The 20,739-nt window shown below is 41.0% G+C and overlaps 1 protein-coding gene across 4 annotated transcripts; it reads right to left on the minus strand.

The window, feature by feature from the left end:
* LOC122779744 (serine/threonine-protein kinase TAO1-like) lies at positions 1–20,593 on the minus strand. 4 transcript variants are annotated; one of them, XM_044042335.1, is made up of 22 exons: positions 19,468–19,754; positions 19,241–19,354; positions 13,228–13,486; positions 12,404–12,475; positions 11,984–12,085; positions 11,838–11,883; positions 11,579–11,675; positions 11,309–11,422; positions 10,817–10,908; positions 10,149–10,242; positions 9,439–9,520; positions 7,945–8,112; positions 7,515–7,721; positions 7,107–7,241; positions 6,632–6,868; positions 6,423–6,551; positions 6,112–6,195; positions 5,895–6,014; positions 5,570–5,809; positions 5,243–5,455; positions 4,802–4,984; positions 1–4,558 (listed from the first exon to the last, which is right to left on the minus strand). In XM_044042335.1, exons 3-22 carry the CDS (start codon positions 13,357–13,359, stop codon positions 4,067–4,069), a joined length of 3,039 nt encoding a protein of 1,012 aa, XP_043898270.1. In that variant the 5' UTR covers positions 13,360–13,486; positions 19,241–19,354; positions 19,468–19,754; the 3' UTR covers positions 1–4,066. The 4 variants fall into 4 exon arrangements, with proteins under 4 accessions (XP_043898270.1, XP_043898268.1, XP_043898272.1 ...); XM_044042333.1 differs by lacking the exons at positions 19,241–19,354; positions 19,468–19,754 and adding an exon at positions 19,994–20,593; XM_044042337.1 differs by lacking the exon at positions 19,241–19,354.
* Positions 20,594–20,739: the final 146 nt, after the last annotated feature.

The following is a 20,739-nucleotide window of genomic DNA, read 5'->3' on the forward strand; positions in this document are numbered from 1 at the left end:
AAATATTAAAATTACTTTATTACAGATGATTTTTTTTTTAATCCAGTAGCCCTCTTCCAACAAAAAATAGTAATTACAAACAAAATATTACATTAACCCTCTAAACTTTGTTTTTGAATTTCCTTTATACATTTTTAAATCACTTTGTCATTTTTAAGGAATAGCCTTGCTATGTGACATTCAGCGTTTTGCACAATCTATACAATTTAATACAGGTCTGAGGGACCAGGGATGATAATAAAACAACAAGATTCACCAAATGACAGGAGAGATAAAAGTAATAATCTTAAACAAACTGTACAGAGACATGACCCTGCCCACTCTAAGCCAACGGCAGGCGTCCCTCAGCACACCGGGGGATCACAGTAGACTCTTTAATCTGGTCAATCACTTGTGCAATCAGTGCAACTGATCCAGTTCAGAGTGACCGAAGTCTAAAGCTAGACTCTGCCCAAACTGCCACAAACGAAACAAACAAAAAATCTGCGGTTCGAGTAAACACAAGAGAGACTTAAAAAAAACTGTGCCACTCATTTTTGGCCCTCTGCAGACATCGTTGGGGGAAACAAAATGACACTCTGTGGTAATAGAAGAGATAAAAATGACTACAGAACAAGGTAAAAACATTTTTGGGTGTACGACGACCTGGTTGAAGAGACAATTTAAGCCACAACCACCTGTCACATTCAGAGCCGAGCCCTGAAAAAACAACAGGATCCGGTTGTATATTCTGGGAGTAAAGAAAAAGGCAAATACTTGCAGTGTGAAAATGCTTTGTGTAGACGCAGACCAAAAGACAGTGTGCATATTACATTATTTTAACATAAAACGTCCAAATGATCAGTGGACTGTACGACACCTAGGAGTAACTCTGTGTAAATATCAAAACGGATATATTTTCAGTTCTTCTGCAAGAACTTGAAAACAATTTTCTGGTGTGCACTAAATATTCTTTATGTAGACTTTTATAGATTTCAAAGAACAACTCCATCTTTCCCCCCGATGAGTTGACGACAGGTTGATTCTTCTATATTGGGTATTAGAATATCAATAAAATATGGCCCATGCCAAATCAAAGGCTACACTGACCCAGATTTCATGTCATGTGCAAAATCATCCTAATTCAACGATAGCTGATCGAGAGTTGTGTTGTCATCGTGCAAAACAGAACGTATGTGTAACAAGTCTCTCAGACAGTGAAAACATCACGTCACTGTATCCGCATCACAACAAAATGAGTCCGGCTTTTGTTTCGTCGATTAGATTTCCATATTTTCAAATTCAAAATATACAATATGAACATGTTTCCTGTACATTCCACCTCTGGAAAAAAAAAAATCATACAATGCATAAATCTCTGCATTTCACAATAAGACTTCAGACTTTTATCTCCATTCCTCTATAATTGTTTCATTTTCTCTAGAATTCTTTTTTCTATATAGATTTAATACATATATATATACACTTTATTCCCCCCCACCTCATATGACTTGAAGGGCTTTTCTCAAATAGATCAGGGAGGGGTGGGGTGAAGACCACTCCAGGCTCAGGAGGAGCAGAGGGAGAGGTGGTAAGACACCAGGGGTGAGACAGAGTGGGGTGTCAGTCAGTCCAGGGAAGGTTGCAGGGACATGGCAGCGGAGATCACAGCATCACCAACCCACTGAGTCAATCAGCAGTCACCAAACCAGGCTGTTCATTCATTCAAAGTGCTTCCTTCCTTACAACACATTTTTAGACAGCTGTGATTGACCTTAGTCAAAGAGTTGCCCTAAAAAGCGTTAATCTGAATTTTGAGTGCGTTTACCTAATTTAGCCAAGTCTGCTATTATTTTTTTAACACACCTTAATGACCCAGTGCCACTTTCTTACAAATTGTAACACTGTACATTCATCAGCATCCATAAGTAAAGGCCTGTGCTCAAGAGCAAGTCATTGTCAAGTCACGACTAGGGCTGTCAATTTCTTTGTATAATCTCTTTGAAATTCAATCTATATATCTATATCTAGTAGGGACGCACCAAAATGAAAAATGTTTGCCAACACTTGGCCGAAAACACTGGAATAAATTATTATGCCAATTCTGTACCGTTGTTTCTTTTAATCTAATTTTGTTGTTGCGGCTGGGACTGCGTGTATACTTACCTCACTACAGCCAAGGCATTGCAATTGTATAGATTCACATTCATGCTTAAAAGAATAAATCTAACGCAGCCTGAATCATTTCCCTACGGGCTGCTTTATCCTTACATCAATGATCGGGGAGTTCATAATCTGTTGCACTTAAAGATTTCCGGTGGCCAATTTTCGGTGCATCTCTAATATCTAGTCGTGACACCCTGTGGTTTTGCTGCATATTGTCCCATAAAACACTGCCATAAATGAGTGAAGCGTGAACACTCAGTTCAAAAGCATTCAAGTAGAGGTTAGGTGCTGCTGAAAAACAAGTTTTTCAGTAATCCCCAGAGCAACTGTCCACTGGGCAGGTATGAGTGAAGGGCAGAGGCCGGTGGAAACCCAACAGCTCAACATTCTGCTTCCCTCCTTCCAGTCCAGCTATGGATGCATCTGCTTGACCACACAGTATGAGCTGAACTCGCACAATCTCATAAAAAAAACAAAACACAATATTGTTGGAATTGAATATTTGGAAAGACAACTCTGACCCTGCAATATGGCATCTTTACAGCACCACTTGTAGTTCATAAAATACTCCAACAAAACTGCATGGCACTGATGACTTTTTATAATCTTTTAAGCCGTAGATTTCAGTGAATGATTTCTTTGTTATATGGAGCAAAAAACCCTGAAAATACTCAAAATTAAAAAGCAGAAAAATCAAAAGAGCTTGTTTTAATCGCTAAAAAAAACTGATTTACCAAGCATCTAAATAGCCGATTAATTTAATAATTGACTAATATTAGTTGTAGTTGTATTAGTTCTACAAAGTCAGAGATACCAACAGGCACGGACTTAAAACAACCTTTGCTCTTCACTTCCTTCCTACACATGCTCTAAAACCATCTCTTCCTAACGCTCCCTACTTTGCCTCCTCACTTCTCATTTGTCTGCAACAGCATAAAAACAGTAATCTCATTAAACTTTGTCCAAGTTTAATGCCTGCACTTCACTCCTTAGACTGAGGAAGAATTTTGTAATGGGCAAATATTTAAATGCTTTTAAAAGAATTGCACGCACCAAGCGCATGGGTTTCCCCTAATGCAACCTTCATATGCAACCACGTGACTGCATATATATACAACGCACAACTCCTGATAATAAAACTCCATGGTATTTTAAATGAATACAATCTTTGAATCTATGGCAACAGAGACCGACATAGCAAATAAAAACATAAAATAGCACTCTATATCACGGTGAAACACTATTGCACTGTATATGGCCTTTAGCCATCTTGGATTGGTGTAAAGACTGTAGGGTTTACACACACTGCTGTCAGCAGAACACTGGTGAGAGGAACGGGGCTGAGATGAAACCAGACTCTGAACTGTGCATGCATGGCGCCTCTGTGTACAGTGTTTTTCTATGTGAAGGGCTGGGCGTACTCGCCGAGTTCCGCAAAAGGTACGCATGATATACACTTAGTCATGTGACCATTACTGCGTTGGTCCGCACAGAGCCTACGTGGACGAGTGTTAGCACACCTCCATTTAAGAGTCTGAGCGTGCTCCCTGTGACAAAAGACTTTCCCTGTCCAGTAGGCAGCATGCTCTTATTTAGGTCAGAAGAGACGGTAACATGGAAACTTGCGAGAGGTTGTATGAGGACAGGCTGGTACCCACACGTGTAACTCAGCACTCACAGAACATACAAAAGGAGGGCGAACCCCCACCCCGGTGAGGAAATATTCGCTACTAGAATGGAATGTGAGATCGAGTACGCATGCGCAATACGCTAGACTGATGCGGATCCCCGTTTCAGCATGAATGGAACCCTGGGCATGTACGCACATGCGGAAATGCTGAGTGGCTCTTCCACAGATGCGGGACATGTTAAGTATCTACCCTGCCCTAAGACAACTACTGTGATTTTGTTTGAGATTGTTCTAGGTGTAGGACAGATGGGATCCATTGGAGATCTGAGAGGTGATGCTGGCGCTCCTGCTCATGCCCTGTTCATTCCTTCCCCCCGATGACGTCCTCCTCATAGCCTGTGGGCTGTTTCTCACCCCTCCCACGCTGCCCCCACTCCCCCTCTGACTTCCTCCTCCAGGGTGGTGGAGGCTCCATGGCGGAGGACCCCCAGCCAGCATTGGGTGACCCCAAGGCTGCTGTGAGCTGGAGCCACCCTGGTGGTGATGACTATGGTGGCCCCCTCCTCCAGGCCAGTGCCCTCCCCCCTGAGCCCCCTGGCCCCCACCACCTCCACCCCCCCAGCCTCCCTGGGAATCGGGGGCCAGGTTAGTGAGCACCATGTTGCTGAAGCCCAGACGCATGGACTCTGAGTCAAAAGCCTCGATCTCTCGGGCCTGACGCTCCAGCAGCGAGTGGATTCGCTCTGAACGTTCGTTCTGTAGGGAAAGCATTTCCTCCTCAATCTGGGGGAATAAACAGAGTGAGCAAATTAGTTATAAATAAGTAAAAAAAAAAAAAGGTTCAAGAGTTAGATAGTTGGTTCTTAAATTGGTCAAAAGAGCAAAGCTGATCCAGTCAATCACAAACTAAATTCCAATAATTGATTTTAAAACAAAGAAGGCATGTGACTGCAATAAACTCGAAACACTAAATCTTCTCGCATAATTTATTGACACAATAAACAAGTAGTCCAGGGCCTTTCTTACTTTCTGCTCCAGCAGAGCTCTCCGCAGAGACACCCTCTGCTCCAGCTCCCTTCTCTCCTTTTCGTGCTGAGCATCGGTTTGCATCTTGATCTTGCTCTGGTACGCGTTGAGCAGCTCCAGCTCCTGCTGCAGCTGCATCCTCAGCACCTGACACTCGCCCTCTTGAGCTTCGTCTAACCGCAGCTAAGGGCAGGCAAACGGAAGAGAAACAGAGGAGCAAAGGGATCAAAGAGAGAGAGAATAAAATAAGAACCACAATTTAACTCAATTATACTCATTTATTGGTATTTATGTGTTAAATTAACTCACTTAACTTACAAGGAAATGTGCTGGGACATCACATGACTAAATACACATACTGACCAACATGAAGCATTACAGGGCAATTAGACAACTCTTCATATTAATAACAATAATGTTTTTTGGGTTTTTTGGACTTACAGCCTGTGTGGAGAGCATTTCGTTGATGGAATGGTCATACTGCTCGGCCAGGATGGCCAGCTTCCTTGTCTGTTCCTCTTTCAGCCTCTTCAGCACCGCCTTGTGGTCAGACTTGGGTGTGGTCTCTAGCAGATGGTTCCTGAGGGCCTTGTACTGCCTGGTCTGAGTCTTACACGTCTCCTGGAACTGCTTCTTAATTTGAAGTTCCTTAGACTGGGAAAGCAAAAGAAAATTAAAATGTTGACTGAATAAATAGGTGGCGTATCACTGGGTCAGTTGATGAACACTATCAAAAAGAAAAAACTGAAAAAGTCCATCACTTTATACCTTGAGGCTCTTGGGCTGTTGTCGGACCTCCATGACATGCTTGCGCCTCAGTTCCCTCTCCCTTCTCTTATTGTACTCCAGCTGGTTGGTGAGTTCTGTCTGGTGCTGGGTGCGGATCAGCTCTGCCCGCGCCTTCTGGATCGTCCCCAGGTGCCTGAACTCAAGCTCCTGCATCGACTCGTGGTGCCTGAGTAACATGGCATGCTCCAGGTCTTTCTGTGTCTGCCGTTTGTTGAGCTCCTGAAAAAAGAGGGGAAAATGCAAGGTGAAACAAAATCAAGTAAATAGAAGGAGTGTGTGGTTCTCTGTGTGAGTGTTTGAGTACCTCTCTGGCCAGATCCTGCTCCACATTGTGCCTGGCAATGAGGATCCTGCGTTTGAACCGGCGACACTCTAGCTCCAGATACTGCCTTTGTCTCCTCAGCAAGTTGGCCTCCTCCTCTGCCTGGGAACGGAATCAGGGAGGACGGGAGGCAAGTTTTGTGTATGTTCTCTGTGAAAAAAAATCACTCTGGGAAAATTTATGTCACAGAATTCCTCACCTGAAAGTGCTGGATGTTCTCTTTCTGCTTGGACAGCCATTCCTGCTTCTCTTTCTTTGGAGTGGACTGGTTCTCACTAAGTTCCTGCCACAAAGACGTTCCAGTATCATTAGTGGACAACGTCATCATGTGGCAATACAAGAATAGGAGCTGGTGTCCATGGTTAGGGCTGACTGCAGCTAGTTTGACAGCTTATAATTAGATTAAATCATTTTAAAGCCAAAACCACAAAACTCTTCTGGCTAAAGTCCTGCGTTAAATAATAAAGTTTATTCATGAAGTTATGAAGCCATGAAGTCGTTCACGGTTACCTCTTTGAGCTGCTCTTTGCGTAGTTTATATTCCCTCTTCTGCGACTCCAGGAAGCTGCTGAGCTCTTTCTTCTGCTGCACCTGAATGTGCTGCTGGAACTTCTTCTCATCATTGGTAAATGTCTTCAGCTAAACCAAACAAATGATGCGTAAGTAAGAAACACAAAGCCAATTGCTTTGACATCAGTGTAAAATATGTGTCCTCATACATCTTTCTCAAGAGCTGCCTGGTGTTTTTTGAGCAGCTTCTCCATCTCCTGGGTAAAGTTGCTCCTCTGACTCTCCAGCTCTTTGTCCAGTCTCAGGCGGTGCTCATCCATCTCCCCTTTCAGTTTGTTTTCCAGGGCCATCAGGTGCTTCTGGTGTTGCCGCCTCATGCGTTTGTATCCTGACATTTGCTCCCGCAGCTCAGAGTCCTGCTCGTGTTCCTGCATCTCTCGGGTGACCTGCGAGATGCACATGCCATTCAATCAACAATCAACACAGTTCACGCACATTTAGATTTAATATGCTGAAAAACTAGATACATTTGAGTTTTGAAGCAGTAGAGACATATTTTTAAAGACAATTCTACACATTTCACAGAGTTTCTATGAAACAAGGCACAAAGTGTCTTTTTTCCCTCTTACACAGACAGTAATAAACACCATTATCAGGTACGCACAGAAATAATCATGTTCTTACAAGTGATGCTGTGCGTATGGTGGCAAAATGCTCTCTGTTGCGGCAGTGCTTCCTCGGGACCTGAGCTGGTGTTGCCTGGGGCTCAGAGGGTTGACTTGTGGCTTCCTGCTCTCCAGTGAAACTTTCTTCTTCATCCTGAATCCAAAAAGCAGAACTTGTATTATTCAGTTCCAGTAATTAATGGTACACATCCAACCAGTATGAGAGAATGAAAGTAAGACAGATGGGAAGAAAATCCCACTAAAAAAAAAGGATTCTAATTGGGAAATTGCACTTGTATTATGTTAACGAATGTTCAAAAGACAGTATAATATACTTTCCCACAGTAACACCCCTTACCTAAATGGATGGTGAAGTGACCCTTTAATCTACAAATAAACAGGTGCATGCCTGAGACACTTTACCCACCGGTTTGAGGTGTATGACCGAGCTGTTGGACATGACTGTGTGGTCTCCCTCCATCAGGTCCAGCTCACTGCGGCTGTCCTGAGCCGCTTCATTCAGACTGTTGACGGAGCTGCTCTGAGAACTGGCACTAATGGACATGCTGGGGATGGACTGATTACTGCCAACGCTATTGACTGTTCCTGTCCGTCCTCCACCCGGCTCCACCTCCTGGAGACAGAGTGAAAAGGGTACACAGAGAGAGACAGCGAGGGAGGGAGGGAGAGAGAGAGAGAAAAAGCCAGAAAGAGAATGCGAGAAAGACACAGAGACACACGCATGCACACCAATGCATGCTTAATTATTTTCTCTACATGGTTGAAGAATGAATTTAGCAAAGGTATTTCTATTCTATTTCACTTCACTTTACTTTAACATAAAAACCTCAACACACCTCATCTCCGTCCTGAGCCTCTGCTGTTGGTCCATTGTGAGCCTCCTGGAGGAGGATCTTCTTCATCTTGCGGTACTGCAGGTTATCCAGCTCTCGCACTGCATCCTTGGTTCTCTGAATAAGATCCATTAGCACAGAGTCTGGACGTTCACGCTGCAGAAATGCATGCTGGAGAAAGAAAGGAGAGGAGAGAACAGGAACAGAATGTCATTTATTTTCTTTGTTTTATTAGGGCATCGCTTTACAAACGATCTGAGCAGTACCTATTAAAGAAACATACCAATAAATGACAAAGAAATTAGAAAAAGAAAATCCAAACTTGCTGCCTGCAATTAAATTGAAGGAGGTCAATTTGAGAAGGAGTTCAGAGGTCTAGTGAAATGAGTTTCAACTGTGTTTAAGTCAGCAGTTAAAAACTTAAAAAACATAAAAAAAAAAAAGATACTGTAGAACCAAGGGGATTACACTTCCAAGATTACCATGAATCAATTAGTGGGTATTACATGTGGCCCCCTGCTGGTGGAGATGCAAACTGATTTCATGGAGTTTAATTTTGTCCCTCAGATGAAGTAGGAGCAGCACAACCAGCAGCAGTATTATTATTTGGTTCATTGTGATTTAGAGTTCTGTTCTGCTATTTGATTTCTCTTCATGGGTCCTAGCGTTATATTTTTGTTTGGATTTGGTTTGGATTAGGTTTGGATTAGACGGAAGACAACAGATCCGATGGCCCTTTGGGGCTTTGTCTGTTTGGCCTCGCTGCTTTTGTTAATTTTTGTTGGCACATCAGCCTGAGCTAATTAGACATTATCACACTCAAAAGAATATAAATTGTTGTTTTTTTTCTGTCTAACCAGACTCTATGGTTTTGTTGAGCCTCTGTGCTTAAGTGTGTTTGGAGTTTTGGGACATAATTTGGGGGCTTGTTCAACCTGACGTCTTGTGGTGTGATTATCTTGATGGTTTACTCAGTAGGCCTCTGTTAGTCTGTGTGTGTTTTGGTGATTAGCATTTGTAGCCAGTTTTATTGTAATTTGCCTTTTGGTTGCACTTTGTACTTAGCTTTGAGGATAAAGTCTTCTGGGCCTTTGGGCAGTTGTGTTTTGCTGTAACTAGAGTTGCAGTGACTTCTGAGTCAGGAGGTCACAGTAGTGTGTGCTTGATGCTTCATGTTCTTGTGCTGTGGTGGTATGTTATAGGACACTGTGGAGGGTTTCATCCATGCTCTAAGGAGAATCTTCTGTTGATTGTAGATATCTATGAGGTCATAACTTCAAAAAACAAATCAGAAACTGACAGTGTGTGTGTACATGTAGTGTGTGAGTCAGGAAACAGAGGATTATTTTATTGAAATGGAAGCTTTATGAGGAAAGAACATATCACAAACATTATAAAAAAGAGATTTATAACAGGAGGGCCTGTCAATCTCTCGTCTTAAACTGACAGCCCTGTGTTTGTGTGTGATAGTAGTGTAAAGTATATGCAAATGCTTACACCCAGCATGTCATCTGAGTGTGGCCTGTCCTGGGGGATTTTCTGAAGGCAAGAATCCACAAAGTTTCTAAAGTAATCCGTCCTGAAACAAAGATGACAAGATAGAGGGTCAAATCAGAACAACACACCAACATGGAAAGCTTTAACAAAGGCCAGTGACATTATTTTAACTGTAAAACATACACAATAGTCACAGAACTGTGTGCACCGGCCCTACGTGTCGTAAATTGCCCCTTGGGGATGAATAAAGTTCTTCGATTTTGAAAACTGTCAATTAAAATAAGGAAGGCAAATGCAGTTATCAATCTGTATCTGTTGGAGCCTTTTCATACAATTCAGAGCAACACACTCTCTTTTTAAACCATCAAATACATTTTGATGGTTCACAGATTTGTACTAGGGAAAAAGTGACTTTTTCAATAGCACGTTATATACAAAAATATGCAACAGCCACATGTTGTCAATAGTTACACTGTGTTGCTTCTGGCTTAAAACAACTGTCTTAAAAAATCAGAATGACAAAAAAAATAATCTGAACTCTAGACTTGTCATAACTCAGTTAAGCTATAACCAAATATTGTGGGATTCAATGCAATTCCTTCTGTAAAATTAGTAAAAGAAACCAAACATGACCACACTAAAATAACAAAGTGTGCACATATAAAAACAATGTAAAAAAAATACTTATTACTGTGTGTGTGTAACCTTACCATTCACTAGATTGCAGTGAGGGACTCTCATTCTGTGCTATGTGGTATAAGGCACTCATTGCATTCATGTTAAACAAGGGAGGTTTCCTCTCCGCTGCAACAGAAATAACCAGTCAGTACTTGGCCTTGTGATATGGCCCAACATTCATATAATGGTAATTTGAGACTGAGTGGAGAAAAAATTATATCCCTTCCATTTTTTATGGAAAATGTGCTAAGTCATCAGTTCTAAGACGAAGCCATGGTTGAGATGTCACAGGATTAAAAATACAAGGCAAGAATCCTTGCCATCAATGTCAAAATCTGTGTCCCTGAGTTTTTAAATGCAGGGATGAAAAAAAAAAAACATATACGAAGGCTAATGAGATGTTTTTAAAAGGAGAGAAGTTCTCTCTTTGGCCACAGACTTTTAAAACTTGGAGACAACTTTTAAATATACAAAGAACATGTTGTAATGGGCAAACAGAACCCTAATACCAGCACATAAAAATCAAACTTTATAACTATCACGCAAAGAACTGTCAATTAGTAAGACCATAATGTAAACCTGGTCAGGTCATATGTTGGGTGACATGTAAACACTTTTCATATTCTAAAATATTCTACTGCAGTTACATCTTAATAAATATAATAATACGTATGGAGTAAACACACACATGGTTACCTACCTAATTCTATACAGGTTATCCCTAAGGACCAGACATCCACCTTCCCATCATACTGGCCCTCGTCCATAGCAAGAATCACCTCTGGGGCCATCCTGGAAGAAGTGGAGGAGGAAGATAAAGTGGGAGAAATTAATAATTTAATAGATTTTCAGTAACACTCACCTTCTTAAATGTAAAAAAAAAAAGAGGACTGTTAGTTATACTGCGATTCCTCTAACTAACAGACATTGCCATTATAATTTTAAGTTAAGAAATAAAGGCGGTTTTAATGACTTATCTCAGTGATTTATCAGCAGCATAAATAGCATCAAACAGCAACTGATGTTGAGTCTGGCAAAAGTGTGAGTACGCATATAGAGGCAAATGCCTTTTAAAGATACATCTATTTCATGAATAAGTGCTTTTTTTGTTTAAACGCATAGTCCATTAGAGACAAAAGACAACATTTATCACACGCACACATCACATTCAATCTCTTCAGTTTTCACTAACCAATATGGTGTTCCCACGAAGGAGTTGGCAGGTGAGGCAATGGAGGCAGAGCCAAAGTCTGCCAGTTTGACCTGCCCTGGCTCAGTTAGTAAGACGTTGCCTGCCTTCACATCCCTGAGAGAGAGAGAGAGAGAGAGAGAGAGAGAGAGAGAGAGAGAGAGAGAGGGTGAAGAAGTATGTGTCAGAGTAAGGGGCTGTAATGTCTACGGGCAACAAAAACAAGAATGTCAAAAACAAAAATCAAAAACAAAAAAAAGAAGCAAAAATCACCTGTGAATCATATTGTGGGAATGAAGGTAGGCCAGCCCCTGCAGAGCACCATGTGTAATGGCAGCAATCTCTACTTCTTGTAAAGGCTTTTTATGAACTGAAGGAGAGATAATCATTAGCCGACGTCTACAAATAAAATTAGTTTAGATTTGTAAAAAGACTGTATTGGTACAGGGACACGAAAGGGCTGTGTTATAGTCACTGGCATGAAAGAGTGGGATCCAGCCATAAATATTAAAAATAGGGAATATTTGCTCACCTTCTAAGAGATCAGAGGCTGAGCCAAGACAGTACTCCATGGCCAGCTAAAAAGAACAGACGCAATCAAGAAAAAAGAAATCAATGTAAAAGGACCTTACACAGTGAAATAACCCTTAAATTATGACGACGTACGAGGTGACATACCCATGCCGTGTGCTCACGTAGGTAACAGCCTTTGTATTCTATACTGTTAGGATGCCGGATCCTCTGCAGAAACTTCACCTCCTTTATTATGTCCTGCCATTTCTGTGGAAGAAAGAGGGGACTTAATCTGTGAAGATAAGCCATGCATTGCCTGTTGATTATGTGTAATCTGGTTATAGCTCATTTGAAATCATGAGTTCTTTCCAGGACAATAAGAGTGCAAGTGGGTACAAGGGAATGATCTAGTTGAAACGGTTAAATTACTTTGAACTAGAACTGCGATGATACCCAACATCGATACTGTGATCCAGCAGCTCTAGATCTTGACTTGGACAATACTGGATGAAAACGTATCTCACGGGCAGAGGATTTATTTCAATTAAATCCTCTTATTAAGTGGAAGTATTAAGTTGGTCTCACCTCATTTGACTGTTTACCACTGTAGGACATCTTCTTAATTGCCACCACTTCATTTGTGCGTATATTCCGTGCCTGGCAAACAGAAAGTTCACTGTCAGTACATTTACATACCATACAGGACATACAACTCATAACATATAAAGATTGTGGTTTATCAAGAGCTCCTGTCCTTTTTATCACACTCTTCAATGAGGCAACACTGATGCACACAGTTCAACGTAGCTATTTCAACCTATTTGGTCAATGGTTACTGAAAATAACTCAACAAATAGTCTCTTGTTCTTTATTGAATAGATACCGTCAATGAGATAAGATGATGTGATTCGACTGCCGACTTGAGCAGCCTTGAGTTACTGAACAAAACAGAACTAATAATTCCTTTATTTCTAGAGTATGCAACAAAATGACTAGCACAATTTCAGGATCTGTACTTTGCTAATCTGTCATTTGAAGAAATTAAGTATGACATGGATTAAAACTGACATAAGGATGAGCCCATAATAATCATGTAACTAGACCCCCTAATATCAGACTAAAAACAGATAAAGTTTAAGTGTAATTTCAGAGTTACGTAATTTGGTGTTAATGAAAAGGAAAGCAGAATATGTGTGAAAAGATATGGGGGATCGTTTGATGTGTAAAAAGAGTAGATCTAACCAATTATGAGGAGGAGGAATGAGTATTTATCGACTACTCATGTATGAGTGAGAAAACCGTTCCTTCATTTTAATAGTCACATCCCTGTCTCCAATTTCTATAAACAGGATAATTCAAAGTGCATTTCTTTTTTACAATGAGTCAGTGACAAGATGTAATTGCCGTACAAAGTAGACGGCGCCAAAGCTTCCATGGCCGATCTCCCGGAGGTCTGAGAAAAGCTTTTCTGGATCTTCTTTGAAGAAAAGCTCAGCCACCTCCGGATCCTTCAGGCTCCCTGCCCTTACAGAGGAAGGCATCCTGGATGATATAGTCCCCTCTCACCCACTCAGAGGGGATGGGACTATCTGGGTGCTGAGCTACACCGAGGCAGCTGAAGATTCATCTGCAGTGATGGTTGGCCCTGTTGAATCAGCACATGGGCACCTGGATGGAAGATAGAAGGAAAATGTAAGAGATGTTACAGAGATGTTAGAGAGTCCAGACTAAAACAACAGTTGTGTACATTATAAAGAAGAGACCGGTTGTTTTTGCTGATGCAAGTCTCGGGATAGAAGTGAGAAAAATGACCGCACCGTAAAAGAAATCTTCATCAAGAGCTGACTCAAACATAATCTACTAATTACAGAGTCATCACAAAGTGCATCAGTCCAGATTGCTTCAGCAATATTTACAGCTGTAAGCTGCTGAAATAAACGGGCAACACAAATATCCACAATTAATGCATTATTTAGTGTCCGCTGCTACAGTATGAGGTGGCCAACAGTTATGGGGGGGGTTAGCGGAATCAATTAGAGGACCTAAGGTCGAATTTGTACTCTAAATGGGTCATGCATCAACTGGGTTGTTGTTAACTCATGCGACATTCGCGAAACAACGATATTAGGTGCTTTTATAAAGATGAATGCATGTGTACGAATAACGCATACTATTTTAGTTTAGTTTTACTTCATGAGCAGTGCGGTGCTAATGGTATTTCTTGAGAATATACTTTAGAGGGAAAAAAAAAGATAGTTACAATAGGGGTTTATTGTATACACTATACACTCTGATATACAACCTCTCTTGGTACTTTCTAAAAACACAACTAGTGCTGGGTGTCCGAGCCAACTAAAATATTTATCATGATGAAAGATGTGTCAAATTATTCATCATGGATAATTATCAAGATAAATATCAGATAGTTGCAGATGTTTTCTTGATGGTGGGTGAAATTTGTTGGGAGAAAATGGGCAATTGTGGTTTTGGCCTAGCCACATTTGAAACAGCTTTTCCTGCCAGACATTTAAAGGGGCAAAATTTTTGATTTTGTTGTACATTAAATAAATTAACCCCTGCAGAATGCAGACAGTGAAAAACGAGCATTACGTCCTATGTTATACCACTTTACTTATATTCAACAACTTCATATACAGCAACTCTTGCAAGTCTAAACTCTGGTAAGCACACTAAAACAGCATTGCTTACTGTTTAGTGTGGGAGTGGGCATATTGTGATAGTGTGGCAGGCAGTAACACAGGAAACACTGCACAGATACTGGGAAGAATAGATTACATTATCAGCTAATCCTAGCATGAAAATGGCCTGGAGTAAATCAAGAAATTGAAAGTAAGATAGTGTAACAGGACAGTGAGCCAAAGCAGATGCAAAAACATTTTTCAAGAAACTCAAGCTCAAGAACAGTCCTCATTGTACACTTGATCTTAATATGATTGAAAAAAAAAAACTTTATCAAAAGAACATCTCCTCTACACTGTGGGTATATGCCAAAGAGGGCTGCAGCTAACGATTATTTTCCATTATCGATTCATCCGTCAAATATTTTCTCAATTAATCGAGTACTTAATGTTTTATATGCACATTCAAGCTACACAGTAAGTTACTCAGGCAGCTCTGCTAGTTACGTCAAATCTGTGTATTACAGAAATATCAAAGAGAGCGGAATGAAAACACAAAACACCCTAATCTAGTAAGAAAGACTGGAGATTGCCAGCATCATGCAGCCTTAAAGAATAACTCCACCCTATTTAACCTCATTTACAAGTTTTGTCCTCAGCCAGCATGTAACCTTGGGGAAGGCAAGATCCCTTTAGTTCCAAACAGCACACAAAGTTTACATTACAGACATCTCTGCATTGGCGGCAGCACCACTAAAAGCTAACCTACAGTTATCAGTACAGCCTGCTCTTCTAAAGCTGACTGGATGTCACAAGGTTTATCCAGCAGAAAAAGTGATCCAGCTGACTGAGAAAGGAAAAAACTAGTGTGAAACTCAACAAATGTTGAAGACTAGTACCAGAGTACTAGTAGACAGAGTACCATTCACATCTCATCTAATTTTTCTAGAAATTCTTACAGCTGTTTAAAAATCATAATGCCCTAAAACATTTACAAACTTGTTTCCAATACATTTAGTTATATTGCAATTGATTTGAAAACAATTATCTGCTCAGGCCTATACTAAAATGCACAGAATTTTGTTGTAATTGTTGGTGACAGGCTAAACATGACATTACTCTGTAAAGAGCAATTTCTTAATAAAAGACTGTACATTCAAATTGAACAATACTCTCAAATCTGCAAGGAAAAGCAGAGAAAGCCGGCTTGCCTGGATTTCCTCCACATTTGACAAAATGTGGAAAAAGAAAAGGTGCAAAAACGGTCGATTCTTTATTTCAAAAACTATAGCAATTTGATTTCTTCAACACAAGACAAGCACAGGTGGAACCGATAACATAAATAATGGCTCAGTTGCAGCATTTATGCAACATACAATGGATATTGCATATCTCTCACTCTCTCTCTGTCAAACAGCAACAAACACTTAAACAGCAACAGACACTTAGTCACAAGACTAAATCTGGAGGAGATGGACACGACCGCAAGACATTATTACAAGGGGACAGTGTGCTCGAGAAATGCAACAAAAGTTGTTTTGCTTTGCTGCTTGAGAAAATGGATTCGCTCTTGATGTATTATGTGCATCGATTTCCTCTGCACGGTAAAAGTGAACAAGAAGCCTAATAAAGAACAAGCCAAAACGAAAAGGATTTCTCGGAGAGGAAGAAATAGAAATTGAGGTAAATGATAAATAATCAAATACTGTATTGATGCCCCATAGTGAAACTCTAAGCTGCACAGCTCAGGGTCAGCTACAGAGAAGCAACCGTAGAGCAATCCTGCCGTCTGCTGCTATATGAAAATGCCGACATAAGATGGGAAGCGTATTAAAACCAATCCCAAGAGCATATTGACTGAACCCAACAAAGCTCAGCTCGACCAACAACCTCAAAATAACAGCTTGGGTGATAGTCTGATGAAATTACTTAGACTACAACACACCTGGGTCACCTACAAAGTTATCATTTTAGGTATTTTGTACTGGAATGACATCTCCTTGCACCCATTAGACAAGAGTTGTGTTAGGGACACGAAGTTCACCCCTAAAACTTCATCTTTAAAATGCTTGTAAAGTAATCAAAACACCTCTTATGACTCTGTAACCCCACAGGAAACTAACCACCTTTCCCAATTTGAATGATGCAAAGTGTTTAAATATTAGGTTTCAAATGTAAAAAACACTCATTCTCATTCATTCTGGTCTACTCACATTCACGGGGAGCTAAGTCCGCGAAAGTCACTCTTCTCCTTATCCTGGTCCACATATTTTAGATGTTTCCCTGCTCCAAAAAACCTAATTCAAATGGTCAGCTCGTTATCAAGCTATTCAAGCTCTGATAACGACTCATTAATTAGAGTCAGGTGTGTCAAACCAGAGTCAGGTGTGTCAAACCAGGGAAATTATTTTCATACAGACTCAAGATACATACACACACACGTGTAAATACACACACACACATATATATATATATATATATATATATATATATACATACACACATATATATATATATATATACACATACATACACACACACACACACACACACACACCATCATATTGTACATCTTATCTCAGCCTTCACCAAAATGCATATCGCTGTGTTGCTAAATAATTAAATAGAAATGCATTTAGCTGACACACCTTATTAAATGACCATGTATGAGCCACATGAAATCCTTCAATGCAACATTATAACAATATCATTAAGTCCTCACAAGCCACAAAGGACATAAAGGAAGTGAATATAAGCTTGTGCTAACTTAGACTTGAACAACCCCAATCAAGTCCTGTAATGCATAGAGATTTGTAAGTGAAAAAAGCAAGGAGCACAATGATCTATGAGAGAAAAGGTGGGTTGTGTATGTCTATTTTTAAACAACATGAGTCAAAGGCCCAATAAAAACAACACCATAGCTGTTTGCACAGAGACACTGTTTATTATATTGGTAACATGTGCTCAAATGGCTTACACACCACGTTTCTATCCCCAAGATGGAGGGTGGAGTGTCCATACTCCTACTTCCTAGACTGATAACAGATTGTGGCTTACACTGAGTGGAGGAAATGAAAGCTCTCAAGTTACCCAATGTCAACAGCAACACAACCCCATTTGTAGTAATTCATAGATGATGTGGACACCTGGCCTTGTGTTTTGTGGCTCCAGTGACCCACGACCCTCATTTGGAGGATAAAGTGGTTGGATGGATGTGGACAAAGGAGACATCTAACTTTTGTAACAGAAAGGTAGGTTGGTACAGTTGGTAAACGGCATTGTTCTTTACAAATGCCCTAAAATATATGTCGCAGTAACACGTGCATTACTTGACAAGCTAATACCGGCAAACTCTGAATCAGTACTTTTCATGTACAGACAACCATGTCTTCAGACCAAGGTACAGTAGCCTATGTTATAGCATTATATTCAAATACAATAACAGAGTTTTTATCATTCAAGATATTAGAAATGAAAACTAACCCCCCCCCAAACAAAATAACAGTTTAGCTTCTTGCGTTTTCAACCCGGTTTATAAATCTATTGCTCCTGGACACATACTGGATACAGGACAAACTTGAACTAACTACTGACAGATCAATTTTTATGGGGTGTGTATTTCCTTCATTTTTTCTTCTTATACTTTATCTCATTCATCAAATATGCTTTTTGTTTCTAAACTGTTCCGCAGCCACCCAAACACCCTGACCACTAATTTTTTTGAACTACCACATCACTGAATGTTATAGTCATCATGTAGGTCACCACATAGTAGTTAAACCCCAAAGATCACTGACATCTGACAGGCCATTACTTTAATCAGCTAAAATGAGTTGAAATGTAAGCATTAGCTAAGAATCAGTGAAATAAATGAGCATCAAACTAGCTAATCCATAAGTACAATACATATTTCAATACTTAAATGTAAAACTGTGATGCAACGATGGATCGGACTGTGGAACTAGCCCTTGTTCTGCAGTGGCTCACTGTCAATGGCCAACTTGGATCTAGACTTTAGCAAACATGGCAGGCTTTACTCGAGTGTCTAATCCATTTTTCCAAGGAGACATTTAAATCCATTAAGCAGCGTGTCCATATTCAGCTCCCCAGATATAACACTGATACACAAAGACAACACAACTTTGCAGAGGCTTGTCCTGCATAGGGCTGCTTGCCTCACACTCACCAACAGCTGCATACTACTCATCTCCCAACAAGCCCTTTTAAGTAAACAAGGGAAGCTGTTCATGCTGTAAATAAGCATTAAGACACACAGATAAGCAAATGACAGGTGAGATGATCAGCACAGGTCATGGGAAACACAAGAAAGCAGGGACAGGCAGCTTAGCAGGAATATGTTGAAGTAAGAGGACAACTTGTACCTGCCTGTCAGCTGTAGACCATAGGCTGCATTCAAAACATGGACATTCACGGTCAACAAAGACAGGTGGATTGCTCACACTGCAGTGCTTCGCAGGCAAGGGAGAGCTACTATATATAAATAATAAACAGATGTTGTGTCTATCAGCAATCAAGCTCTGGGCAGCAGATAACCCCAACATCATTTAAACTTCTTTATAAGACACCAGACTTTGAACAATACCCACGGTGTACATTACTCGTTCTTATTGAGGTGCTTTATTAAATCCCGGTGTAGATGATCTACTGTCACGCAAAAATTGAACGGCGAAGGCATACATAATCCCGACAGGAGAGAAGCTCGCTGTGTGATAGCCACTGTTACGCAATATCAACACAGTAAAAACGGAGGAATGCGACTCACGTCATTGTGAACAAAAACAGCCATCTGCGGCCGATGGATGTGACCTCTGCTTGTCGCTTTCAAACGGCAGGCACAGTCGACAACGATGTATCACACTCTTGTAGCTAATGCTGCCTGTAAACACAATGTCACAATGCGTGTACGCTCCACGGGCACACAGATGGATTTTAGACCAATGCCACCAACCGCCACATAGGCAGCTAACAGTATGTGACAGATGAGAATACCTGCAGATGAGCAAAGTTCCAAAGCACAACTCCCATATAGCCGAGTTCCACTTCACGCACAACCACAGTGGACAAAAACAAAAACGAGGGAGTGGCACTGGTTTCAACCATAGTTGCATGAAGCGGATTAGCAAGCTAACACAGCTAGCTAACGCATCCTACGAAAACAATCTGTTCCCATTATTTACAACAAACACATCCCCCCAATATTTAGCTAGCCAACTCTGCTCTTAAAATATTGATATAATACCATGGCGTGTTACAGTGGCATTCAAAATGAGCACAAGTATTCTTACAATGTATGATTGAAGAAGCACAATAAGGCACATTTAAATGTGACGATGCGACAGACCGTACAAGTTGTGACAGCAACTTTTGGTTCGCAAGCGATTAGCAACCTAGCAGGCTAGCTAGCTAGTGGGCTAATCCCTTTGGAAATCCAGCTCATCTGCAATGTGTAGTGAGTAACGTAGAACCAAACCAAAACAATTAGAAAGCGCAACGCTAGGTTTATTGGTCAACTCACCTCGTCAAAACGAATCCACATAGGGTTTAGGGGTGAGGCGTTATAGCGGCAGACAAATCCAGTCGACCGTGGCACGGCGGAGCTTTCAAAGCGGCTCCGCTAAATCACAGACGATGCTATGCAGAGTTAAAGTACTGCGTTTTCGCTGGCTAACAAGTAGCAGTGCTAATTCGCTAATCTCAAAGCACAACTGCCGTATTCTGTACAGCCGGCCACTGACTCCAAGTATGACTGAATTGTCCAGTTTAGCAATAACCGTTTATGTTGCCAATACTGCCCCAGTGGCCACAGATAATTATCGTGCGACCAGATACCCGGGCTAATGGCTGTCAAGCCTGAACTGTCACAACGGACTATCAAGGGAGCAGACGGGCTACTGGCCACCTGGCTAGCAGCTAGCGTTCAGCACTTGCTAGCAAAAGTTTCTGTATTCGATAGGCAGTTCCTTAAAAATGGCGGCGTGGAGAATCTGCCCCCATTCCACTGTGAAATAGTCGAGGAGTCGGAGCGGTTCAGTCAGTTTGAACTGAGATGAGAGCACACGTGTGTGACAGTTTTAGGCGAGTCTCGTTGATGCTGTGCAGCTGCAGGGTAACTGTGCCCCCACCATCCCTCTGCTGTCTCTGTTCGGTTCTGATGTACAACTCAGTAACTGCATGTGTAGTGTGCATGGGACTGGGCTTGCATTAAGAGGGTTGCCGGTTGAAATCCCTGTCAGGTCAAACGGCTGGGGTACCCCTGACAAT

Source organism: Solea senegalensis, linkage group LG13, assembly GCF_019176455.1.
Source record: "Solea senegalensis isolate Sse05_10M linkage group LG13, IFAPA_SoseM_1, whole genome shotgun sequence".
NCBI classification, from domain to species: Eukaryota; Metazoa; Chordata; class Actinopteri; order Pleuronectiformes; family Soleidae; genus Solea; species Solea senegalensis.

Coding starts and splice junctions, on each gene's coding strand:
- LOC122779744 (XM_044042333.1), bottom strand. CDS start 13,359: ATGCCTTCCTCTGTAAGGGCAGGGAGCCTGAAGGATCCGGAGGTGGCT. Junction 11,423..11,578: donor TCCCACAATATGATTCACAG/GTGATTTTTGCT, acceptor TCTCTCTCTCAG/GGATGTGAAGGCAGGCAACG. Junction 5,810..5,894: donor AGCAGGATCTGGCCAGAGAG/GTACTCAAACAC, acceptor CTCTTTTTTCAG/GAGCTCAACAAACGGCAGAC.